The 27716-nt window shown below is 41.4% G+C and overlaps 1 protein-coding gene across 3 annotated transcripts in view; it reads right to left on the bottom strand.

Annotated features, from left to right (window-relative positions):
• Positions 1 to 645: 645 nt before the first annotated feature.
• The window catches only part of LOC134627345 (GTPase IMAP family member 8-like), a 44286-nt gene continuing 17215 nt past the window's right edge, over positions 646 to 27716 (bottom strand). Inside the window, exons 4-9 of one of the 3 annotated variants that reach the window (XM_063473351.1) lie at positions 17305 to 17937; positions 3186 to 3524; positions 2978 to 3013; positions 2081 to 2365; positions 1840 to 1971; positions 646 to 1418 (exon numbers count right to left, since the gene is read on the bottom strand). In XM_063473351.1, the coding sequence (XP_063329421.1) occupies positions 1330 to 1418; positions 1840 to 1971; positions 2081 to 2365; positions 2978 to 3013; positions 3186 to 3524; positions 17305 to 17937 (1514 nt within the window). In that variant the 3' untranslated portion in view covers positions 646 to 1329. Of the gene's footprint in view, positions 1419 to 1839; positions 1972 to 2080; positions 2366 to 2977; positions 3014 to 3185; positions 3525 to 11729; positions 14817 to 16634; positions 16668 to 17304; positions 17938 to 27716 lie in introns of those variants that run through there. The other 2 variants (XM_063473352.1, XM_063473349.1) reach the window with 2 other exon arrangements.

The raw sequence follows: 27716 nt of genomic DNA, 5'->3' as shown, positions 1-27716 counted from the left end.
AATAAACTGGGTAACGGTGGTCTGTTAGTGCGCCGTCTCAGTCGAACCAGAACGCCAGATCTTCTCCCTCTGCGTCGGCGTTTGCGGCCTCCACGGGCCCAGAACAAAGGCGTCTCAGGTGAGATGAATGGGGGGTCTGCAAACGGAGGGTCCGTGTTGCAAAACTTGAACTCCGGAAAGTGATGAGAAAGTCCATCTTTTATGTCCAGTAAGGTTTGTCGGTCGTACACAAGGAGACATGTGCTACTCGTGAAAAAATAAAGAAAAAGTATTCTGGTATTCTTGCCAATCCCTTTCTGTGCCCCGCTCATGTATTGACCCATGTGCCTGTTCATCTTAGCCGCTATGATGCCTGACACAGTATATAACTGTAACTAACTGTATGCTGTAGTTGTATCACATGTTTTTTTTCATATGAGACAATTACTTTCCACTTCTTTATTAAACAAGATTTTAAAAAAAGACATTTAAAATCTTTATTTTTTTATTTGAAATTAATTTACGAGTGTAAAATGATTTCTATATTTATGGACGGTGATAATAAAGCTTCCCGGTGCTGAGCCAGAAAAAAATGACAGAGTTTAAAGTTAAAAGTGTTTATTTATAATACTTTAAAAAGTGTGATGCAAATCTTATAAAATCAGTGTCAAAATGCTTTATAAAACCATAAAATACACAAATATCCATTATTTTGAAAGCAGCTTGATTCTTAAATACATCAATATCAGTTTTAACAGCACAAACTTCATCACTGTGAAAGGCACAGCTGCTGATGACTCTGAATAAAAACAGTTTTTCATCCTGAGAAATTTTACAAACAGATGTGAACACCTCACGTACAGACAGACTTTCCTCCAACAGGTCGACTCGACAGGAAGACAAAAGAAAAAGTCAATCTCATCAAGTTTAAATACAGTCAAAGGTTTGCAGGAAACTTTGGTTTGTTCTGACAACAACGTGAAGCTGAGTGATATTTGAAGAAGTCAAAGCAGCTTTTTTATTGGATTTTGTCTCCACCTTATAAAAGCTTTCACGCTGACGTGCAGTCAGTTTCCCTGAATGAAGAATCTCTGCTGCACTGATGTTTACAACAATCTGACATCTACAAAAGTAGAACCAGTTTCTGCAGGATCACCATCCCTGCAGTAGGTTTTGGAGTGAAACACTTACAGTTGATATAATCAATATGATCTCCTTGACTCATCACAAACTGTAGTGAGAAACATGGAGACACAACGAGACAGATAACAATAAAAGGGATGAAAATACAAAATATTAAAAAAGTAATGTTGACCTCAGAGATACGACCCCCCCCCCCTCACAAACACACTACAGCTGTGATGTTAAACAGTTTGTAAGTGAAGTGTCACCATTACAAGTTTCCTTAGAAGGATCGTCTCTCCGGTTTCTCTGGGAAGCTGCAAAAGAAGAAAAAGTGAGAACATGAAGGATGAGATTATAACATCATGTCTCTGCTTTACTCACAGATGGAGAAAAGCAGCAGTTTGTGGTAACTGTGGTACAAAAACATGTAGTCAGACTAAAATGATCATTTAATGCTCAGAACCTTGAATATTAACTGATAAAGTTTGCTGGCATTATGTGAAGATGAACAGCTCCATGTTGACATGAATGTGCCTGAAACTATCAGAATAATCCTGGTGTGCACACTCTGAATTAGTGTGTACACCAGGATTATTAATTATTAATAATTATGAGTTTTTGTCAGGATGTCAGGAATGTGAACTCGACACTGATCAAATCATCTGTTATATGGATGTCTAACCTTACAGGTATATGAAATAAATCATAAATAATAAATCCATTATTCTAACTCACCTTTCTTGTGTTTTCTGATGTACTTTGCAGCTACAAATGCAGCCAGAGCTGCAGCGACAGTCAGAACTCCAGAAAACCACAAAGCTATGAACACACCGACTCCACAGCAGGACTTCACCTCAGACGTTTTCTCTGAAACACATGAAAGTTCATGCAGGACTGTAGCAGGACGCCACATACAGCACACTGGATACACACAAACATTAAACACAGTCTAAACAAGGACACAATAAGATCTTACCACAGTAACGCACGTCGATCTGATCACGGGTCACGTGGCCCATCTCCTCCTGTGTGGCTACACAGTGGAAGAGGCTGCTGTTTGTCCTGGTCACCGTGGTGAGGAGGGTGATGTCATAGCGCTCTCCTGTGTGTGACACCTGTGGCTCCTCAGCAGGAAGGATGTTTCCATCGCTGTCCCTCCACTCTACTTTAGGCTTTGGAGAAGCACCTCTGACCTCACACTTCAGCAGCGCCTCGTCCTCGCTGATGTTCAGGATCCCAACAAACGGCTTCGGAGCTGCACCTGTGAACACAGCATGAAGCTGCAGTTACAGCACAAATGTGATGTCATGCTCTCATGTCCTTCTCTTTCCTGATGGAGATGTCAACACATCGTGTTTGAGAGCAGAGAAATAAAAACCTTTACTACAGGTTACAGCAGAGTTTGGGAGGACTTTCATTTATCAACACAAACAGGAAACGTCCTGAGTCCAGCTTCACAGAAGTAACAATGATGTCATCATTATTGAGCTTTCAGACAGATTGATTTGTTAGACTGTGACCCAGAGTGTGACCTTAAAGACTGATCAGAGAAATCTGAAGGCTTGACTGAGAACATCACTGATTTCTACATCTGCTCTCTGTGTGCTACGACTCTGTGCCCCAGAGGGAACGTACCATTACTCACACATTTGGACACCAGCACAGGTTTGATCCCAGTCCACCCAGCAGCCTCTACAAGCTGCACATGTAGAGCTCAGTGACATCAGAGTCAGGCTCAGCACCGACTCCTCTTCATCGGTCGTTACTGACACAACCACAGATCTGATGTATATCTGACTAAAGTCACATTTCAGCAGGTCTCAAACCGCTCACACAGGTTACAGATGCACACATCAGTGACATCATCACTCACCTGGGATTTCTCCTGATCGATCTTTCAAGGTGAGTTCTGAAAGGCAAAAATTAAACATGTTTTTTCACACAGCATCATGAACTCATGATGGAGCTGATGTTTCTGCATCACCTTTGTGAACATCTCTTGGTTCAGGTAACAAACTGATGAGGTGACAGCTTCCAGCAGAGTTATTAAAGGGTTTATTTTCAGGATGCTTTCTACTCACCAACAACAAGTTTAATGCAGAACCTTTGTTCTGGCTGCAGATGTGGAAAATCACAGGTGTAGACTCCACTGTCAGCCACCGTGGTGTTTCTGATGATGATGGAGGCGTTACCAAACTGCAGCTCTTGTGGAAAATGTGAGATCCGTCCTCTGAAGTGCTCGTCTTGACCTCGACGTCCATTATTGTAATGAAGGCCTCCATCATACATGAACACCTCCTGTTTATTTGGTGCTTTTTTCCTCCAATCAAAGAGCTTCTGGTCAAGGTTCTGATTGGTGCTGAGGGAGCAGGGTAAGATCACAGCACTTTCTTCTGAGACATTCACTGTGACTCCTGGACCTGAAGAATGAAGCATGTTTGATTCAGGATGTTGAAATATGCAGTTCATAGTTTGATGTTTAACTTCAGATATTTTACTTCACTTATCCGTAGCTCAGGTCACTGATAAGTCCAACATACAATCTACTGTGACAGGATAAGCTCTATCGTCTTGATGCATGTTCAGTCATCCAGGTAAGCAGATCGCAAAAGGTGGATTCTGTTCATCTGGACGTAGCGTTTTCAGTGGGAGAACTGAACTGAAACTGAAAGTGCGTGAACAGCTGATCAGAATCAACCTTTTGGGATAAACTTTTGCCATCTGGTTGCTTCTGATAGAATACAGGTTTAAGGCATGTCCTCATTGGTTTAATTGTTCTAAATAGAAACTGTGCTATGGGCAGAACTTTGTGCCATCAGAAACTGAATTTAAATAAGTTAAATTCAAATTCCAAAGTTCTGCCCATCTATCATACTATGGTTCATGTAAATGTATAAAACAACTTACTGTGAAATAACATTTTTCCTCACATTAACATTTATGTGTACCATTATTAATCGTCTTAATCTTATCAATAATGCTGATGTCTGTTAAAACACATTCCTGGAGACGTTACAGTCATTACAGCTTCTCTGCACTGCTTTAACTCACTGTTAGAAACAGAAACCCCACTTTGTCAGTCACAGCACTATTTTAGTATTACTTATAATCAATAAAAAAATTAATCATAACTGATTTGAGGCGACAGAGGGGTGTAGGGGGTGAGGAGGGAGAGAGTGCTTTGCTTTAAATTTTGGGGCGTTTCCATCAACGAGGAGCTTCAATGATCAGAGAAGCTGCTGATATTGAAAAAAAAAAAAAAACCGCAGCAGAGACTTTTTTCCTCAGGATCCTGAAGAAGGTTCACCTGCTGCTGGAGCAGCTTCTGTCCAACAACTATCACTGAACTGAACTCCATCCTCATTCTATTGTATTCTACTGATCCGTGTTTTTCAGTCTAAACTAAACGCTGCTGACTGTACCAGAAAGCAGATGAATATTTCAAATGAGCTCCAAAAATTGCAGACAGGAGAAGTTTTCTTTAAGTACTTTTACTCCAAGTACTGTAAGACCACACAGATGTACTTAAAGTGAGCGATAAAAGGATCCAATTCCTCCATCACTGCTCACCGTCAGTTCATTTCTGCAGAAATTTAGAATATTTTCGCTCAGAGCTTTAAATATTTACTGTCATTAGTTTTCTTACACTTTTCATTTCCTATAACTGCAGATACAGTCAGGAGACAGATGCACAAAATCCTCACAGACTTCATTTCGGCAAACTGAAAAAAGCAACGGCAGACCGATCGGCCGACAGCGGGGAGCTGCTCCGAGCAAAGGCGAGAGGAGAGTGGCGGAGCGCGAGCTGACCGGGCTTTATAACCGGCGAAAAAGCTCCCGACCGACAGCGAAAAAGCTCCCGACCGGCATCGGACCGCCCCTTCCCCCTCCGACGACGGCCCGCCCCTTCCCCGTCCGACGACGGCCCGCCCCTTCCCCCTACCGACGACGGCCCGCCCCTTCCACGACCAGCTCCCCGCTGTAGACCGCAGTCGGTCGGGCTGCCGTTGCTTTTTTCAGTTTGTTGAAATGACGTCTGTGAGGAGTTTATATTTGTGCATCTTTCTCCTGACTGTATCTGCAGTCACAGGACATGAAAAGAAGAAAACTAATGACAGTAAATATTTAAAATGTGCAGCTTTGAGCAAAAATATCTTCTAAAAGAGCAGAACGACAGCAGCTGCTGCTCGTTACATGGATAAGGGAAGATTTCAGTTTTAGATTCAGGTTTATCCGTTTCAGTCTCTTCAACTCTGTGATCATGTGAGGAAGTCAAACGTGGAGTCTTGAAGTGATGACTGTGATCAGAAAAACACTCATTTTCTATTTTTGTAAATTATTGACTTAATAAAGAAAAAGTTTGATCATGTAAAAATGGCACCCAAGCTTTTTATTAAACGGTATAAACAATGAAAGTTTAAGGAAGACAGGAAAAAACCCCACAATCACATGTAAACTAAAGTAGACGTCCACAGATTTAGAAAAGAATAATCCTTTAATTGTCCCACAAGAGGAAATTTGGTTGTATCAGCAGCAGAAAACAAACAAAACAAAAAAAGTCCACATATACAAACAGAACAGAAACACAATTTTTGGGGGGAGATTATGTATCGGATTTTAAGGAGCGGGACCACGCCTCCAAATACGCTCCTTCCAGTTGTCATCTACATAGGACCCCCAGTTCCACAAGATGTTCATTCTCGTTTATGTGCCCCACACTCCCTCCTTGTTTTCAATTCTTTAACTTTAAATTTAGTACATGAGCATCTGCTCATAATAATAATCATAATTATGATTATTATTTAAATATTATATAAAGGTTTCTTTATAAATGTATTTAGATTTTTTTTTACAAGCCCTAGAATATAAACCTGAGCTGTTTCTGAGCTCTGACCTCAGTGACCAGGCTGTGTCCTCACTGCAGCTCCCTCTTGGAAGGACTTCTGCTTGTTGTCTTCCCCAAGTGATGACCGCCTGCCCTTAATATCATGTGCTGTACTTGAGGAACAAAAAAGGACAAACACTTGCCTTCATTTAAGAAGTACATTCATACAAAGATAATCTATGGAAACACACTAATTCACCCTTTTGGAGGAATCAGTTCCTGTGAAACATTTCTGTAAATCAACATTGTGGAGAATGAATGAAATGAGTTCTTCAGGTGACTCAGCAGTCCCACACTGACAAATGAAACTTCAGTGGAAGAAGAATCTGGATTTTTGGATTTCCAGTATTAAGCATTAAGCAACAGTGCTCATCAACAAACAAACATTAGAAACAAAAATACAGTTGGGTAGAGGCAGGAGAGGCTTTACACACCACCATCAACCATAATGCTAAATTTCAATTCAATTCAATAAAACTTTATTGATCCTGAAGGTTGACCCCGAAGGAAATTGGGTTTGCATCTTCAAATGTTTCTGAGCCGTCTTCAACCTGTTTTTAACAGAGCTCAGTCCCACACTCAATGCAGCCTGACTGAAATGCTGATTCTAGATGTTCAACACACACAGAGACACAGAGGTACTGTTTAAAGTTTAGTGTTAACCTGAGTCACTGATTATTTACAGTATTACAGTCTGTCAGTCTTTGCATGATGTCCACGTCACTGTAAGTTTCTAGCTGGCTCTCAGGTGTGACAGGTGTGCCAGCAGGAAAGAGTAATACTAACCTGCATCCTGAGGTTTGTCATGCAGGATTAAAGGAGGATTGTATTTTATGCTACATTCTAGAGCTGGGCGATATATCGAGTTTTTAAAAAATATCGATATATTTTTATACGAGATATAAGATGTGACAATATCCTTTATATCGATATAGTCTATGTTACGTTATAATTATAGTTGCGGCGCCGCAAGTTTACCTCTCTTTCGTCCACTTTTGTCTTTACGCAACGTTACTCGACCTCGCCTCTCCTTCACTGAACACAACTCCCCCTCCTCCCCCATCGCTTCACCTGCAGGCAGCGACAAGATGGACACGGCAAATCTCCGTTAACAAGTTACTGCGCATCGCCTCGTGCGTGGGGCTGGACGACGTCAACGTGTTAACGAGCTAACCACGCTAACGAGCTAGCCACGCTAACGCCTAACTGCACGGCCTGAAATCCTTTCATTTTCTCAAAATGAATTATGAATTCTGGTTGTGCTTGATGACCGCAAACCGATTTTATGTGGTACATGGCGCTCAGCAATCCTTTAAAAAATGTTTTAGTACGACTTTGGTAAGCTAGGGAGCTGCACTGCTTGATGGATTGTCGGAGCATTACGGCTACCGAGGAGCCTCGCGGAGTAATACGTACTGTGCTTCAACGTAATATTACCGTACTGTGTGTGTATAAGGACCATAAATGGCACCTGTTAAGAGACACGGTTACGAAGCGGATTTCAAACTCCAGGCTGTCAGTCACGCAGTAGAAGTTGGGAACAGAGCAGCAGTGAAATCTGTCTGTTATTATGCTCAGCGTCTTTTAGTTTACATTTTGACTGCACAATTGTGAGCTTTTTGTTATGCACAAAACAACATAGTTTTCTTTTATTTACAGAGCATCATTATTTAATAAATGCTCATAATTTATATTTGAGTAGTTTTTTTCATGTACATCTATGCTGTATGTTAATAAAAGTGCCTGTGTGACATCTGGGACACAGCTTTGACTAAGAACTCTCTTTTTGTTCTTACTTTATGGCTTTAAAAAAATATCGAGATATATATCTTATATCGCCATCCAGCTAAAAAATATCGAGATATGAATTTTGGGTCATATCGCCCAGCTCTGCTACATCCACACGTACCCGGGTATTTTTGAAAATGCAGATTTTTCTATGGGTTTGCACCTTTCGTCCACACGTAAACGGCGTTTTCGGTCACTGAAAACGGAGATTTCTAAAAACTCCTGCCAGGGTGGATATTTTTGAAAACTCCGTTTTTGCATTTACATGTGGACGAGAAAAACGGAGAAAACGCAGCGTCAAAGATGTGCGCCTTTTTTGACGTCACAATGTGTGCCACGTTTTGTTTCGGTGAAATGAATTTCCACAATACTGTTACTGTTACTGGTACTCTCTGCAGTGTTTAAATGCTTACATATACACACACAGTTACTGTCCCTCCACACATACGACTCGGTTCTGCTTCTATGCCCCATCTTTGTTTACTATTTCCCACCGAGGCTTCTAGACTTCTGATTGGCCAACATTTCTACACGGTTAGGAATATATCGCCACCTGTTGCTTTGGCATGCTCCTAGCAGCGTTTTCCTTCATTTCTGCGTTTACGTGTGGACGGGATTATTTTTTAAAACGAAAACGGAAAATCTCCGTTTTCAAAAATACCCGTGTGCGTGTGGACGTAGCCTTACACTCACCCTGGGTCAGTATAAGTATCATACAGTTTAAACGAAGCACTGAAACTTGCATATATTTATAACAGATGCATTGAAGCTAATCGAGATATTTACCGTTAGTCACTTTACTGGAAACTTTATTAACTAGTAACTTCATCAGTCATGACAGAAGCTAATATTTCTGTGCTAACATCGTTTAAACAGTAACAGCTTTACTACAATATAAGCTAACGTTTACACTGTAACTTTAAGCTAGCACCATAAAGACGGTAAAACATGTAACAATATATACAAATGCATCCTAAAGCTGTTATTAGCACTCGGTGTATTACTAACATAACCAAATTAACATTATTGACACTCTCTGACTTTTAATAGTCATTCTATAAATGCTGTCTGTTTAAATGGCTTACCTGTAACACTGCTCTATCCACCGGATTGCAGGAGTCTTCCACGCTCCTGTTAGTGATCCTCCATCTGGATGGATGATAACAACCTTCTGAACGATCTAGCAGGTGGAGATGGCCCATATCTATGGGACTGATGTCTGATAATAACACACATTGTATGAACTAGAGATGTGCGGTTTGATATTGAAATATCGATTCTTCCGATACCAGAAATTTATGTTGTAGAATCGAGTCTCATATTAACATATCAATATTTTAGGACTTTGGGGTAAACTTGTAGTTTTTCATTAACAGGAACACAGTGGAAAGAAACTATATCGTTTGGATCTCTAAATTGGAAGGAACTACTTTCTCTTACGCCTTTCATAGTCATATGCGAAATACGGCTGTATAAATTTGTTGCAGCCCCTGTCATGCGCACTAGTGATGGTAAATTCGATTCTTTTTACTGAATCGAGTTTTAATGAATCACTCACCAAAGTGAATCGCGTTTCTTGAGTCATTTGAGTCACTGAGTCAGTTGACCAGAGAGTGCAAAAATGTATATTTTCACTCAAACTTAATTTGTTTCTCTTTTAATGTAAATCCTACTGCTAAGATGAATGATTGTAAAAGAAAACAACTATTTTCTTTAGAGCAAAAAAATTCTAAAGGGAACATTTATTTTGTTTATTTTTATTTTATTAGTATTTTCCTTAAATCTGTCAAATATATATTTTCTCATCTAAATGTCCACTGAGCTGTGAGCCAGGGGGTGGTAATGCGCCTTAACATTGGTTGCCAACCAAGAAGAAGAAGCTGCGAGCCAGGAGGGAGGGGGGGAGTGAGTGAGTGATTCGCTAAGATTCAGCACAGCAAGGGAGGGGTGTGTAACTCAAATGTGCTGTTAGCATGCTAGCTGAGTGATGCTACTGTGAACTGAGGAGCTATTGTCTTGATATGAACTTGATATGATATGAGGGGTTTTTCTTCCAGTTCAGAGCAGGAATGTTTTTGTTAAGAATCTGGCTGTTGTTTTTCCCCCCAAAATTTTAATTATAAGCTACATATATTTCTACTAATGGAATTAGGGTTAGGGTTTATTAGGGTTAGCTAACAGCAACAGGGATGAGTCAGTGAGTCAGTTGCGCTTGTGAATCATGATTCACGAGTCAGTAAAGTGATTCTCGAGTATTGAACGGTTCGTTCACGAATCGAACATCACTAGTGCGCACTCACAACAATGGCTGAGCGTAAACGGAGTCATGTGTGGACGTATTTTACCTCCACAAACAGCCAAGACGCGGTTTGCATACATGTGGCAAGATAGTGAGATGTTGTGGAAACGCCACTAACAACGTCAAACACCTCAGAGTAAATCATATCACAGAATATGATGAGCTTATGTTGAGGCGAACTGAAGAGGACAAGCGGGACAGGTGCTGCTAGGGCAGGGCTCTGCAACCTTTTACACCCAAAGAGCCATTTGGAGCCGGTTTCCATGCAAAAGAAAACACTGGGAGCCACAAATACTTTTTGACATCTAAAATGAAGATAACACTGTATATATTGTTTTTTACCTTTATGCTTTGTGTGGAAAAACTAAGGTGTGTTGCTTATGAAATCCATGAAGTGCTACAGAGAAAATTACATTTTATTTATGTAATTAACATATTTTGAACTCTTAAAGAAATATAACAAAAGGAAAGACACCCAGCTGAACTAAAATGATCCATGTAGCAAACAAAAACTGTTGTCAGCCGCCACCCTTATATTGCCTTTGGGCTTTTGGAGCCTTGACCTGACTTTTAAAAAATAATTGGAAAAAAGCACTATGCTCCTAAAAAATGAAAAATAGATATTTGCAAAATTCTGCCTGAATATGTATTTTACCTGGTTAATGCGTGCGGCGGGAAGTATGTGTACAGCAACCATGTGTGAAAAGTGGTCAATAAAGAGAAGCTGTAAAGCGTGTTCATAGAAACATCGTCGGGTCTGCCGTGATATGTTTACAATGGGACTTCTGCTCCTGAACCTCTGCGCACAGCGTCTGCAAATCGGGGCTGTATGAAGTCACTTTATGCAGGCCTGTAAGCTGTCATCTGTGAGGCGTGAGCGGTTTTTGTTTTTAACATAGTTCACAGTGGAGAACAGCTGCTGACATAATGTGGATCTGAAGATCCATAATTGGCCTACCTGGGGTTGAAAGTCTCGATAAATGCATGGCGTTTCGACGGGTTTACCGGAGCGATGAAAAAATAATATAATATAATTGTATTTTTTATATTTCAATATCACAATAATCTTCCAATTTAGAAGAACAAGTACAAAAAAAGAACTAACATAAATAAAATACACTTTAGCTAAATACTTCTAATTTATTTTCCCAAACCACGCGGAGCCGCAGGTTGCCGATCCCTGTGCTAGGGTGAGACAGACGTCTCTTGCGGACTCTCCTTTAGTGCTGCAGGCCGGCAACGTGTTCAAATAGCGCACAACTTCAGTTTTTTATTTCTATTTGATAATTCTGCATTATTAAGCAATACGAATAAGTAGTCTGATGTTCTGTAATAATTATGAAGCTATATTATTATATCATTATTACAATTACATATTACAATTATATATTGTATTATGAAATACAATGAAACATTACATTACAGAGTATTGGTATCGGATCAGTATCGTCGATACCACCCTGAATTTTACTTGGTATCAGATCGGAAAGGAAATCAGTGGTCTAGACAACCCAAAATGTAATGTCCACATATTGGACGCCAGGTCCTAGGAGGTTAAAAAGGAAGCCAGTTAAATTTGAAATAGAATATATACATAAACAATATACAAATACAATAAAATTTTATAAATATACATGGAAAATTCAGGTCAGTAGATATTTTATTAGAGTAAAATTTGATATGACATAAAGAACTTATGGACATTTTAATTCTGTTTTTATTTCAGTCTCCAAATGACGAGAAAATTGATTATGAAAGAGAGGGACCATTTTACTGCATATTAAATATTGTACATCAAAGAATTTACCATGCCAATATCACACATACTGCAGATGTACATTCTTATTAGTCTTATTAACTGTGCATAATCTAAATATTTAGCCAGACTTGTCAAGAACATGGAGTCCTGTACATTTGAATCAATCTCCAAAATATTGGAAAAAAAGTTGGAAAAAAATTATGAAAAAGTACTGAAGGGCTATCATGTTCATGATCAGAGGATAATACAGCTGCTCTCATAATTCTTTTTTAGAGCCTTTATTTCTTCCTCATGCTTGTTCTTCAAGTCCTTAATTTGTTCTTTGAGAGATTTTTCTTTTTGAGTGGAGAGTTCATCCAACTGTTTGTAATCTTTACTGTGTCTCACTTCTGTCTGCTGCATTTCTCTCTCATGTTGTTGTTTCAGTTCTTTTATTTCCTCCATGTGTTTTTCTACCAGAGCTGTAAAGTCTTTGGTGTATTTCTGTCTGAACTCGTTGAACTCTTCAGCCTGTTTTCTGGCTTCTTCTTCATATTTCGTCTTTATTTCTTGCAGTTTTTTCTTATAGTTTTCCTCCAGTTCTTTCCGCTCTCTCTCCTCTTGATCTCTTCTCATTCGATCCTCTTCTTTTCTCTTCTTTATATATTTTTCTCTTTCCTGTTCATATTCTTCTTGCAGTTTTGTAAGTTTTGCTTGTTTCTCTTCATTTTCTTGATGTCGTTTGTCCCACCACTCACTCCTTTCCTTTTCCCACTTCTCTCGTTGGTTTCTCATCTCCTCTCTGCTTTGTTCCAGCTGTCGGTCAGTCATTTCCTTTTCCTTTGATTCTGCCTTTAGTTTTTTCTCCAGATCTATACGCTTTTGTTCCAACTCTTGTTGTTGAAGTTCATCTTGTATTTTCCTTTGGCGGTCCTCTGCTTCTCGGCTTTCCTGTTCTCTTTTTCTCTGTTCACGTTCATCCTCCATTATTTTAAGTTGTTTTTCTATCAGTTTTCTCTGCTGTTCAGTTTCAGCTCTCTGTTCTTTCATTCTTTTTTCCATTGCTTTTATTTGTTCCTCATGTTTTTGTTTAAGCTCTTCTTTCTGTCTCTTCATCTCCTCTTCCTTCTCTTTTAGGATCCTTTCCACTTCCTTCTTTATTGCCACCTCAGCCTCTTGGAACATCTCACTGGTGTAGCAGCTGCCTCCATTTTCGTGCACCATTACCTCAATCTTTGTCAGCAGCTCACTGACCTGAGCCCGATTCTTTGCATCATTATTATTAAAGACATGACATCTGCCTCCACAATCGTGAATCAGTTTTTGTACAAATTCTTCACAATCTTCTTCTATGTAACTCTCAAAGGTTTGACCTTTCAGTTCATCTTTCCTGGTAAATGTAACGATGATGAAATGTTGTGAATTTTTCCCAAAGTATTTCTTGATCAGTTCAACAGTTTCTTTTTCTTCCTTTGTAAACCTGCCGATTGATAGCACCAGTAAGATTACATGAGGTCCAGGAGCCAACATGGCGATGCATTTAACGAGCTCTTGTTCAACTTCATCATTGGACAGACTCGTGTCAAACAGACCGGGGGTGTCGACCACGGCAACAGGACGTCCATCAACCTCTCCTTCTTCTTTCTCACAGAACTTTGTCACAGACCTCCCGCTGGACTTAGATTTAAAATGTTCTTTCCCCAGAATGGTGTTTCCAGTTGCGCTCTTCCCACTGCCAGTCTTTCCAATCAGAACCATCCTGAGACATTCCCTGTTCTGATTTCTATCATCAACACACATGGCCCCTTTTTTTCTTAAATCCATTTCAGCTTTAAGTCTTGTGTTAATGTTTTTCTGTTCTACCACTCTCTCCATCTGAGCTAATATGAACATGTCTTTTGTGAAGGATTTGGGTCCTTTATCTCTCACCTTTTCCACAGCCTGGACCAGCTGTGGGTTCTGCTGTTTGTCATTAATGTTGAGAACAACAGATCTTCCTCCACAGCTCTCACAGAGCTCCTGGATGTCCTTCTTGTCTTCTGGAAAGTTACCAACAGCTGGATCTGTAGGACCTGAGTCCACAGTGAACAGAATCATGGTGAAGTCATTGATTCGAGAGCTGAATGTGTTCTGGATGGTCTCTAACTCTCCCTTGTCTTCATCAGTGAGGGGAGCCACAGGTAGGACCAGGATGAAGGCATGGACACCCTCAGGATCACAGAGGGAGATACACCTGAGTGATTCCTCCATCACTGCTGCCTCCTGAGGATTTTCATACAAGGCAGGCAGCTCCACCAGGGAAACCCAACGTCCACACACCTCTCCCTGATGTTTAACACACTCTGATGAGTTGGAGACTGAATGAAGCTCTGTCTGACCTAAAATGGCCTTGGCTGCTGACGTCTTCCCTGCTCCTCTCCTCCCACACAGAACCAGGTTTAGCGCTGGCTTGATGAGTTCAGACTTCAGTTGTGTGGTCTCTTCATTGATCGTGAGGAATTTTCCTTTATTTTCATTCACAATGTCCTCAATCTTCGCCATTAACTGTTTGTGGTCTCCCTCAAACATGTTGTAGAGTCTTCCTCCACAGTCCCTGAGGAGTTCACTCACACAGGAACTCATTTGATTTTCATGTGTGTTGATGACCATCGAGTGTTTAAAGGCATTTTTATCAAACAAACTCAGGATGACCTTCAGAGTTCTTCTGTTCTCTTCAGTGAAATCAGAAGGTTTCCCTAACAGCAGCAAAACGTTTGGTCCAGGAAGGGAAAGAGTCACACAGCTTCTCATCTCTTCAATAATTGCTTTCACAGTCATACCAAACATGTTTGGGGTTTTCACCACTGTTACTGGTTTACTTTTCCATTCTCCGTGAGCCATCTCACATTGCGTGTTTGGGTTGAATTTAAAGAACTGAAATTGTTTTTTCTGCATGATGAATTGGCAGAGCATTTTCTTTTTGTCCCCTTTTTTTCCAAATATCACAATTCTGAGTCCATGTGCTGTAAATTAACAAAAATACTAAGATTAAGATACCAGCAAGCATGTTATACAGTATATATATATATATATATATATATATATATACATATATACACACATATATATATATATATACAGTGGGGCAAATAAGTATTTAGTCAGCCACCGATTGTGCAAGTGCCCCCACCTAAAATGATGACAGAGGCCAGTAATTTGCACCAGAGGTACACGTCAACTGTGAGAGACAGAATGTGAAAAAAAAATCCATGAATACACATGGTAGGATTTGTAAAGAATTTATTCGTAAATCAGGGTGGCAAATAAGTATTTGGTCAATAACAAAAATACAACTCAATACTTTGTAACATAACCTTTGTTGGCAATAACAGAGGTCAAACGTTTACTATAGGTCTTTACCAGGTTTGCACACACAGTAGCTGGTATTTTGGCCCATTCCTCCATGCAGATCTTCTCCAGAGCAGTGATGTTTTGGGGCTGTCGCCGAGCAACACGGACTTTCAACTCCCGCCACAGATTTTCTATGGGGTTGAGGTCTGGAGACTGGCTAGGCCACTCCAGGACTTTCAAATGCTTCTTACGGAGCCACTCCTTTGTTGCCCGGGCGGTGTGTTTTGGATCATTGTCATGTTGGAAGACCCAGCCGCATTTCATCTTCAAAGTTCTCACTGATGGAAGGAGGTTTTGGCTCAAAATCTCACGATACATGGCCCCATTCATTCTGTCCTTAACACGGATCAGTCGTCCTGTCCCCTTGGCAGAAAAACAGCCCCATAGCATGATGTTTCCACCCCCATGCTTCACAGTAGGCATGGTGTTCTTGGGATGCAACTCAGTATTCTTCGTCCTCCAAACACGACGAGTTGAGTTTATACCAAAAAGTTCTACTTTGGTTTCATCTGACCACATGACATTCTCCCAATCCTCTGCTGTATCATCCATATGCTCTCTGGCAAACTTCAGACGGGCCTGGACACGCACTGGCTTCAGCAGCGGAACACGTCTGGCACTGCGGGATCTGATTCCCTGCCGTTTTAGTGTGTTACTGATGGTGATCTTTGTTACTTTGGTCCCAGCTCTCTGCAGGTCATTCACCAGGTCCCCCCGTGTGGTTCTGGGATCTTTGCTCACCGTTCTCATGATCATTTTGACCCCACGGGATGAGATCTTGCGTGGAGCCCCAGATCGTGGGAGATTATCAGTGGTCTTGTAAGTCTTCCATTTTCTGATGATTGCTCCCACAGTTGATTTTTTCACACCAAGCTGCTTGCCTATTGTAGATTCACTCTTCCCAGCCTGGTGCAGGTCTACAATACTTTTCCTGGTGTCCTTCGAGAGCTCTTTGGTCTTGGCCATGGCGGAGTTTGGAGTCTGACTGTTTGAGGCTGTGGACAGGTGTCTTTTATACAGATGATGAGTTCGAACAGGTGCCATTCATACAGGTAACGAGTGGGGGACAGAAAAGCGTCTTACAGAAGACGTTACAGGTCTGTGGGAGCCAGGGATTTTCCATGTTTGAGGTGACCAAATACTTATTTGCCACCCTGATTTACGGATAAATTCTTTACAAATCCTACCATGTGTATTCATGGATTTTTTTTTCACATTCTGTCTCTCACAGTTGACGTGTACCTCTGGTGCAAATTACTGGCCTCTGTCATCATTTTAGGTGGGGGCACTTGCACAATCGGTGGCTGACTAAATACTTTTTTGCCCCACTATATATATATATATGTGTATATATATATATACATATATATATATATATATATATATATATATATATATATATATATATATATATATATACATATACTTACACTGTTGGGAATATTCAATGGGAGCATTGAGTTCTGTAAAAGACAACACAGCCTTATTTCAACAGTACAGTAAGTATGATTCCAAAGTGATTTATAGTCATTTTATAATTTCCTGTTTCTCTGCAAGAAGGTTGCATGGACCGAAAATGTGTAATACAAATAATGGTAATTTTGGTGAGGTTATAATACACGTCTTTCACTAAGATTTTTTTTTTCTCCTATGCACCTGTCATCAAATCAAGTGTGCAGAGTTTCCTAAATTTGTTGTTTGAAAAAAATACAAGAAAATACTGGGAAGTCAGGAAACATAGAAGAGAATAAATCAGCAAAGATAAGACAAAAGGAGTTAACAAAAGCACAGAGGACAAAACACCACCAATATAAGACAGAATGTAAGTAAACAGATGGCAGAATCACTTATATATGAATTTAACACAGAAACAAAAATGCAGTCTTGATATATAAAAGTAAATAAACACAGAGACAAGACTAGGGTAGACATGGGACGATAAGGGAGCCAAAAATACAAGGAAATATAATATAAACTGAAACCAGGAAAACCAAACCTGGGAAACATAAATAAACAGAAACCCCAGGAAATACTGACAAGAGACAAAACTTAAAATACTGGGTCCTAGACCCAGGGATCATGACATAAACAATAACTTACCATTTTCCTTTGTTGGACCAAATGGAAAGGTTGATGTATTTTCTTGTATGAGGTTTTCCTGATCCAAAGTCAAACCTGTTGCTGCATCCTCAAATACATCCCAGACCAGGTGTCCATTGTTCTCTTTTGCAATTTGAACCAAGCGTGTTAGCAGCTCTGCACGTTTAAGGTTCTTCAGCTTCAAATGTCTGTATTTGCATTTTCTGATAAAGTCCTTTAAAGGTTGATCTTCTTTCATGAAAGCTGAGCTCTTCTCTCTGGGAGTTGATTTCAAAACCAATGAATGATCAAATGATTGATCACTGAATTCTTCAAGGACTTTGCAGAGCCTCTGTTTTTGCTCCTCAGTGAAGTCTTCGGGCTGTAGAACCAACAGGAACACGTGAGGTCCAGGAGCAGAGAGCCTCACACAGGTTTCTACATGCTTCTTCAGTTTGGCATCAGAAATATTGGGAAGCAACAGGTCTGGGGTGTTAATGACAGCTATTTGTTTTTCCTTGAAGGGTGTCCTGAATTCCACACAGCAGTCTGCTGCTTTTTCAGTACAGAACTTCTCCTGTCTCAGTATCATGTTCCCCACTGCTCTCATCTCTGACCATTTGTTCCCCAGCAGAACCACCCTCAGCTCGGACACTGGGAAGAAAAGTAAATCACTTATTTCCAGACAATTAACTGAAGAGAATCAGAACAGGAAATTAATTAATTAATTAATTTATCTATAAAGCACCTTAACTTAAAACCAGGGTTCACAAAGTTTTGTACATATACAAATAGCATAAATAAACAAAGAGAAGAGTTGTAAACTCAGAAAGACAAGAAGCCTGCCTAACATGCAAGGGCAGATCATTCCACAACAGGGATATTTTTCTTCCACACACATCTATAAAAATACACATCAAATAACAGATACATTATCACACACAGTCATTTAGGTAGAAGCACATATACGGACACAGAAGAACAGATACAGAGACCTGCACCCCGACTCGCATGCACATGTAACGCACACTAAGCTACATCAATCAATCAATCAATCAATCTTTATTTATAAAGCACTTTTCATACAAAAAAAACTGTAGCACAAAGTGCTTTACATGGTTAAAAGCAGCCCACCCCACCCCACCCTCCCACTCACTCCCCACACTCTCATTAACATAAATGGTCATGGATACACACATTCTCTCCCCCCCACACACACACTTAAAGAGTAAAATTGGGCTGGGTACGCATTAGCCAAGTGAGGAAACACTATCACAGGGAGCCGTCTGCACCGGGAGCCGGTCACAGACCGCAGCCTCCAGGCTGGGCACACAGCAGGAGGGAGGCAAAGAAGCCCCCCAGCCAGGCTGAGAGGACCCACAGAGCCCCAGCAGCCACGGTCGATCACAGCCCCGGTGCAGAGAGCCCTCTCCGAGGAAACACTGGAGATATGACCTAATAAGAATATAAACAGGATAAAAAAGATAAAATAAATAAGAATGGGATTCAATATAAATATTAAAGCTGCAAGCAGCACTATGAGGGCCCTCGCACCCCCAGCGCGTCGAGCCATGCCCAACTTCTACAACCAGCGCGTCCGATCTGATGTCACATTGATGGAATTCATGCATTTAACCACCAGCTAACATTTCATCTCATTCAATCATGAATATACTCATCCCACTAGGTGGCGCTCCAACCATTACTGACAAATGGCATGAAAAACATTTCCAAGCTCGAGTCTCATCATAACTGCGACTTTTGGGAGAGATTGGACATTGTGTTTTGGAGTGACAGCAGATTACTGCTTTTTGGCGAGTGATTGAAACTCCACGTGCCACCATGACCACCCCGTTTCCCTGAACGTAAAAAGCTTCGCAATTTAACATCACAAAGGTCTTTAGATTACACACGCTTGACATCGGGTCAATGTGATGAAATTCTTTAGAGGAGTTCGTCAAAGTATGAGGCCTGAAAGGAGGGGAAAATGTTGCCAAAATTACACATTAATTTTAAAATGGCTGACTTCCTGTTGGATTTGGGATATTGCTCCAAGAGACTTTTTTGTACATCTTGACATCTCCTATTAGCTTACCAGGTTTCACACTCATAGATAAAACACAGAGCAGGGGCTGTTGTTTTGAAATTTTGTAGGGGGCGCTGTGGAGCCATATTACTCTATTCAATGAAAATGATCACATAAAAGGATAGCGCTCATCACATTGGAGGTGTGCGCCAAATTTCAAGACTTCTTAAACTTTCCAAGCCCCTCAAAAGACACTTCATTATTCATGGTGAACTGCGTGGCCACCAGGGTGCGCCGTTCAGTTTAAAGTCACAATTTTCGCACTGAAGCATCACAAGGGACTGATCGTGATATTCACCGCTTTTGAGGTGGCCACGATGGACCTGTGAAAATCAGTACAACAAAATGAAAGACATGACATTTCCTGTTCCCACTAGGTGGCGCTCTACATATTCCTAACAATGGGCACATCAATCTGTTCAGGGCGGGTCTGACATCATCACTGTAAAGTCTGGTACTGATCAGATTGGATTTCATTGAGTTATACTAATTTGTTTCTTCATGGCGAGACATCAATGTTCGCCATGCTGCTGGGGTCACACCCTTTTGCGAAAAGTCTTCGTTTTCACCGTAACCCAAGACCAACTCCTTAAGGCTTTCCTGGAGAAATTTGAGGCTGCATATGTCACCCATCACAATACTGTACACCAAAGTGTAAAACATGACATTTCCTGTTCCCACTAGTTGGCGCTGTCCCTGGTGTCAAATATGGCAGTTGGAATATGTTCAGGGGTGGAGCCTTATCATATGTGTGCTCTTTGGTCCACGTCGGACCATGTATGACAGAATGAGAGGCAATAAGATTTTCATGGCGAGTCATCAAAATTCGCCGTGGCGCCACGGCCTCACCGTATCGCGAAAACTCAAAAGCTCCGCAATTTAACATGGCCCAGGTGTGTAGTTGACACTGACCAAATATGAAGCTTATACGACCAAATCCCAAGGAGGAGTTCGAAAAAGTTCGAGGCATGGAAATGGCAAAGTTAGAGCCAAAATGTCACCTTCAACTCTAAATTGCGGACTTCCTGTTGGGTTTGCGTCAATGGTCCCACTGACTTTTTTGTTCGTCTTGGCATGATACACATGTGTGCCAGATTTCATACATGTAGCTCAAACGATGTGTTCGTAGGGCTGCATTTAACAAGGCATAGGTGGCGCTACAGAGCCATTTCCCAGTGCTCATATGTAAAACTATTAAAATACAAAATTTTCCACCAGGCCTGGCATGTGTGCAAAATTTCATGAGTTTTTGAGCATGTTAAAGCCCTCAAAAAGGCAATTAATTTCAATGAAAAATTAAAGCTGCAAGCAGCGATATGAGGGCCCTCGCACCCCAGCACCTCGAGCCAAGCCCAACACCTAAAACCAGTGCGTCCGATCTGATGTCACATTGATGGAATTCATGCATTTAACCACCAGCTAACATTTCATCTAATTCAACCATTATTATAGTCTTCCCTCTGGGTGGCGCTCTAAACATTACTGACAAATGGCATAAGAAACATTTCCGAGCTCGAGTCTCATCACGCCTGCGACCTTTAGGAGAGATTGGACATTGTGTTTTGGAGTGACAGCAGATTACTGCTTTTTGGCGAGTGATTGAAACTCCACGTGCCGCCATGACCACCCCGTTTCCCTGAACGTGAAAAGCTTCGCAATTTAACATCACAAAGGTCTTTGGATTCCACGCACTGGATATCGTGTAAATCTGATGAAATCCCTTGGAGGAGTTCGTCAAAGAAAGGTGCCTGAAAAGAAGGGAAATTGTCACCAAAATTACACCTTAATTTTAAAATGGCTGACTTCCTGTTGGATTTGGGATATTGCTCCAAGAGACTTTTTGGTACATCTTGATATCTTCCATAAGCTTCCCAGGTTTCAGACTCATAGATAAAACACAGAGCAGGGGCTGTTGTTTTGAAATTTTGTAGGGGGCGCTGTGGAGCCATTTTGCACTATTCAAGGAAAGTGATCACATAACAAGAAAGCCCTCATCATATTGGAGGTGTGCGCCAAATTTTAAGACTTCTTAAACTTTCCAAGCCCCTCAAAAGCCACTTCATCTTTCATGGTGAACTGCGTTGCCACCAGGGTGCGCCGTTCAGTTTAAAGTCACAATTTTCTCACTGAAGCATCACGAGGGACTGATGGTGATATTCACCGCTTTTGAGGTGGCCACGATGAACCTGTGAAAATCTGTACAACAAAATGTAAGACATGACATTTCCTGTTGCCACTAGGTGGCGCTCTACGTATTCCTGACAATGGGCACGTCAATCTGTTCAGGGCGGGTCTGACATCATCCCTGTAAAGTCTGGTACTGATCAGACTGGATTTCATTGAGTTATACTAATTTGTTTCTTCATGGCGAGACATCAATGTTCGCCATGCTGCAGGGGTCACACCCTCTGACGAAAAGTCACAGTTTTCACTGTAACCCAAGACCAACTCCTTAAGGCTTTCCTGGAGAAATTTGAGGCTGCATATGTCACCCATCACAATACTGTACCCCAAAGTGTAAAACATGACATTTCCTGTTCCCACTAGGTGGCGCTGTCCCTCATGTCAAATATGGCAGTTGAAATATGTTCAGGGGTGGAGCCTTATCATATGTGTGCTCTTTGGTCCAGGTCGGACCATGTATGAGGGAATGAGAGACAATAAGATTTTCACGGCGAGTCATCAAAATTCGCCATGGCGCCACGGCCTGACCGTATCGCGAAAACTCAAAAGTTCCGCAATTTAACATGGCCCAGGTATGTAGTTGAAACTGACCAAAGATGAAGCTTATACGACCAAATTCCAAGGAGGAGTTCGAAAAAGTTCGAGGCATGGAAATGGCAAAATTAGAGCCAAAATATGACCTTCAATCCAAAATGGCGGACTTCCTGTTGGGTTTGCGACAATGGTCCCATTGACTTTTTTGTTCGTCTTGGCATGATACACATGTGTGCCAGATTTCATACATGTAGCTCAAACGATGTGTTCGTAGGGCTGCATTTAACAAGGCATAGGTGGCGCTACAGAACCATTTCCCAGTGCTCATATGTAAAACCATTAAAATACTAAATTTTTCACCAGACCTGGCATATGTGCAAAATTTCATGAGTTTTTGAGCATGTTAAAGCCCTCAAAAAGGCAATTCATTTCGGTAAAAAAAAAAAAAAAAAAAAAAAAAAAATAATAATAATAATAATAATAATAATAATAATAAACGGAGCAGATACAATAGGGCCTTCGCACTCTCGGTGCTCGGGCCCTAATAATAATAATTAAAGCTGCAAGCAGCGATATGAGGGCCCTCGCACCCCAGTACGTCGAGCCAAGCCCAACACCTAAAACCAGTGCGTCCGATCTGATGTTACATTGATGGAATTCATGCATTTAACCACCAGCTAACATTTCATCTAATTCAACCATTATTATAGTTGTCCCACTAGATGGCGCTCTAACCATTACTGACAAATGGCATAACTAACATTTCCGAAGTCGAGTCTCATCACGCCTGCGACTTTTGGAAGAGATTGGACATTGTATTTTTGAGTGACAGCAGATTACTGCTTTTTGGCGAGTGATTTAAACTCCACGTGCCGCCATGACCACACCGTTTCCCTGAACGTAAAAAGCTTCGCAATTTAACATCACAAAGGTCTTTAGATTCCACACACAGGAAATCGTGCCAATATGATAAAATCCCTTGGAGGAGTTTGTCAAAGTATGCGGCCTGAAAAGAGGGGAAAATGTCGCCAAAATTACACATTAATTTTAAAATGGCTGACTTCCTGTTGGATTTGGGATATTGCTCCAAGAGACTTTTTTGTACATCTTGATATCTCCTATAAGCGTACCAGGTTTCAGACTCATACATAAAACACAGGGCAGGGGCTGTTGTTTTGAAATTTTGTAGGGGGCGCTGTGGAGCCATTTTGCGGTATTCAATAAAAATGGCAAAATAACAAGAAAGCACTCATCACATTGGAGGTGTGCACCAAATTTCACGACATTTTAAACTTTCCAAGCCCCTCAAGAGCCACTTCATTGTTCATGGTGAACCGCGTTGCCACCAGGGTGCGCCGTTCAGTTTAAAGTCACAATTTTCTCACTGAAGCATCATGAGGGACTGATGGTGATATTCACGGCTTTTGAGGTGGCCACGATGAACCTGTGAAAATCAGTGCAACAAAATATAAGACATGACATTTCCTGTTCCCACTAGGTGGCGCTCTACCTAGTCCTGACAATGGGCACATCAAGCTGTTCAGGGCGGGTCTGACATCATCCCTTTAAAGTCTGGTACTTATCAGACTGGATTTCATTGAGTTACACTAATCTGTTTCTTCATGGCGAGACATCAGTGTTCGCCATGCTGCTGGGGTCACACCCTTTTGCGAAAACTCACAGTTTTCACTGTAACCCAAGACCAACTCCTTAAGGCTTTCCTGGAGAAATTTGAGGCTGCAGATGTAACCCATCACTATACTGTACCCCAAAGTGTAAAACATGACATTTCCTGTTCCCACTAGGTGGCGCTGTCCCTGTTGTTAAATATGGCAATTGAAATATGTTTAGGGGTGGAGCCTTATCATATGTGTGCTCTTTGGTCCAGGTCGGACCATGTATGACAGAATGAGAGGCAATAAGATTTTCATGGCGAGTCATCGAAATTCGCCATGGCGCCACGGCCTCACAGTATCACGAAAACTCAAAAGCTCCGCAATTTAACATGGCCCAGGTGTGTAGTGTACACTGACCAAATATGAAGCTTATACAACCAAATCCCAAGGAGGAGTTCGAAAAAGTTCGAGGCATGGAAATGGCAAAATTGGAGCCAAAATGTCACCTTCAATCCAAAATGGCGGACTTCCTGTTGGGTTTGCATCAATGGTCCCAATGACTTTTTTGTTCGTCTTAGCATGATACACATGTGTGCCAGTTTTCATACATGTAGCTCAAACGATGTGTTCGTAGGGCTGCATTTAACAAGGCATAGGTGGCGCTCCAGAGCCATTTCCCATTGCTCATATGTAAAACCATTAAAATACAAAATTTTTCACCAGACCTGGCATGTGTGCAAAATTTCATGAGTTTTTGAGCATGTTAAAGCCCTCAAAAAGGCCCTTGTTTTGCCTGAATAATAATAATAATAATAATAATAATAATAATAAGAAACAGAGCAGATACAATAGGGCCTTCGCACTCTCGGTGCTCGGGCCCTAAGTAAAGCTGCAAGCAGCGATATGAGGGCCCGAGCACCCTGGCGCGTCGAGCCAAGCCCAACACCTAAAACCAGCGCTTCCGATCTGATGTCACATTGATGGAATTCGTGCATTTAACCACCAGCTAAAATTTCATCTCATTCAACCATTATTATAGTCGTCCCACTAGGTGGCGCTCTAACCATTACTGACAAATGGCATAACAAACATTTCCGAGCTCGAGTCTCATCACGCCTGCGACCTTTGGGAGAGATTGGACATTGTGTTTTTGAGTGACAGCAGATTACTACTTTTTGGCGAGTGATTGAAACTCCACGTGCCGCCATGACCACCCCGTTTCCCTGAACGTAAAAAGCTTCGCAATTTAACATCACAAAGGTCTTTAGATTCCCCACCCTGGACATCGGGTCAATCTGAGGAAATCCCTTGGAGGAGTTCGTCAAAGTACGTTGCCTGAAAAGAGGGGAAAATGTCGCAGAAATTACACATTAATTTTAAAATGGCTGACTTCCTGTTGGATTTGGGATATTGCTCCAAGAGACTTTTTTGTACATCTTGATATTTTCCATAAGCTTACCAGGTTTCAGACTTATAGATAAAACACAGAGCAGGGGCTGTTGTTTTGAATATTTGTAGGGGGCGCTGTGGAGCCATTTTGCGCTATTCAATGAAAGTGATCACATAACCAGAAAGCCCTCATCACATTGGAGGTGTGGCCCAAATTTGAAGACTTTTTAAACTTTCCAAGCCCCTCAAAATCCACTTCATTATTCATGGTAAACCGCGTTGCCACCAGGGTGCGCCGTTCAGTTTAAAGTCACAATTTTCTCACTGAAGCATCATGAAGGATGGATGGTGATATTCACCACTATTGAGGTGGCCACGATGAACCCGTGAAAATCAGTACAACAAAATGAAAGACACGACATTTCCTGTTGCCACTAGGTGGCGCTCTACGTATTCCTGACAATGGGCATATCAATCTGTTCAGGGCGGGTCTGACATCATGCCTTTAAAGTCTGGTACTGATCAGATTGGATTTCATTGAGTTATACTAATTTGTTTCGTCATGGCGAGACATAAATGTTCGCCATGCTGCTGGGGTCACACCCTCTGACGAAAACTCACAGTTTTCACTGTAACCAAGGACCAACTCCTTAAGGCTTTCCTCGAGAAATTTGAGACTTCAGATGTCACCCATCACATTACTGTACACCAAAGTGTAAAACATGACATTTCCTGTTCCCACTAGGTGGCGCTGTCCCTGTTGTTAAATATGGCCATTGAAATATGTTTAGGGGTGGAGCCTTATCATATGTGTGCTCTTTGGTCCAGGTCGGACCATGTATGACAGAATGAGAGGCAATAAGATTTTCATGGCGAGTCATCGAAATTCGCCATGGCGCCACGGCCTCACAGTATCACGAAAACTCAAAAGCTCCGCAATTTAACATGGCCCAGGTGTGTAGTGTACACTGACCAAAGATGAAGCTTATACAACCAAATCCCAAGGAGGAGTTCGAAAAAGTTCGAGACATGGAAATGGCAAAATTGGAGCCAAAATGTGACCTTCAATCCAAAATGGCGGACTTCCTGTTGGGTTTGCGTCAATGGTCCCAATGACTTTTTTGTTCGTCTTAGCATGATACACATGTGTGTCAGTTTTCATACATGTAGCTCAAACGATGTGTTCGTAGGGCTGCATTTAACAAGGCATAGGTGGCGCTCTAGAGCCATTTCCCAGTGCTCATATGTAAGACCATTAAAATACAAAATTTTTCACCAGACCTGGCATGTGTGCAAAATTTCATGAGTTTTTGAGCATGTTAAAGCCCTCAAAAAGGCCCTTGTTTTGCCTGAATAATAATAATAATAATAATAATAATAATAATAATAATAATAATAATAATAAGAAACAGAGCAGATACAATAGGGCCTTCGCACTCTCGGTGCTCGGGCCCTAATTAAAGCTGCAAGCAGAGATATGAGGGCCCGAGCACCCCAGCACGTCGAGCCAAGCCCAACACCTAAAACCAGTGCGTCCGATCTGATGTCACATTGATGGAATTCATGCATTTAACCACCAGCTAACATTTCATCTAATTCAACCATTATTATAGTCGTCCCACTAGGTGGCGCTCTAACCATTAATGACAAATGGCATAACAAACATTTCCGAGGTCGAGTCTCATCACGCCTGCGACCTTTGGGAGAGATTGGACATTGTGTTTTTGAGTGACAGCAGATTACTGCTTTTTGGCGAGCGATTGAAACTCCACGTGCCGCCATGACCACACCGTTTCCCTGAACGTAAAAAGCTTCGCAATTTAACATCACAAAGGTCTTTAGATTCCACACACTGGAGATTGGGTCAATATGATGAAATCCCTTGGAGGAGTTCGTCAAAGAACGGTCAATGAAAAGAAGGGAAATTGTCGCCAAAATTACACATTAATTTCAAAATGGCTGACTTCCTGTTGGATTTGGGATATTGCTCCAAGAGACTTTTTTGTACATCTTGATATCTTCCATAAGCTTACCAGGTTTCAGACTCATACATAAAACACAGAGCAGGGGCTGTTGTTTTGAAATTTTGTAGGGGGCGCAGTGGAGCCATTTTGCGCTATTCAATGAAAATGGTAAAATAACAAGAAAGCGCTCATCACATTGGAGGTGTGCGCCAAATTTCAAGACTTTTCAAACTTTCCAAGCCTCTCAAAAGCCACTTCAATGGTCATGGTAAACAGCGTTGCCACCAGGGTGCGCCGTTCAGTTTAAAGTCACAATTTTCTCACTGAAGCATCAAGAGGGGCTGATGGTGATATTCACCACTTTTCAGGTGGCCACGATGAACCTGTGAAAATCAGTACAACAAAATGAAAGACATGACATTTCCTGTTGCCACTAGGTGGCGCTCTACGTATTCCTGACAACGGGCACATCAATCTGTTCAGGGTGGGTCTGACATCATCCCTGTAAAGTCTGGTTCTGATCAGATTGGATTTCATTGAGTTACACTAATTTGTTTCTTCATGGCGAGACATCAATGTTCGCCATGCTGCTGGGGTCACACCCTTTCGCGAAAACTCACAGTTTTCACTGTAACCCAAGACCAACTCCTTAAGGCTTTC

Source organism: Pelmatolapia mariae, linkage group LG5 (assembly GCF_036321145.2).
Source record: "Pelmatolapia mariae isolate MD_Pm_ZW linkage group LG5, Pm_UMD_F_2, whole genome shotgun sequence".
In the NCBI taxonomy this organism is placed as follows: Eukaryota; Metazoa; Chordata; class Actinopteri; order Cichliformes; family Cichlidae; genus Pelmatolapia; species Pelmatolapia mariae.
The sequence above is the reverse complement of the archived record's forward strand: the minus strand, read 5'-3'. Positions and strand labels throughout refer to the sequence as shown.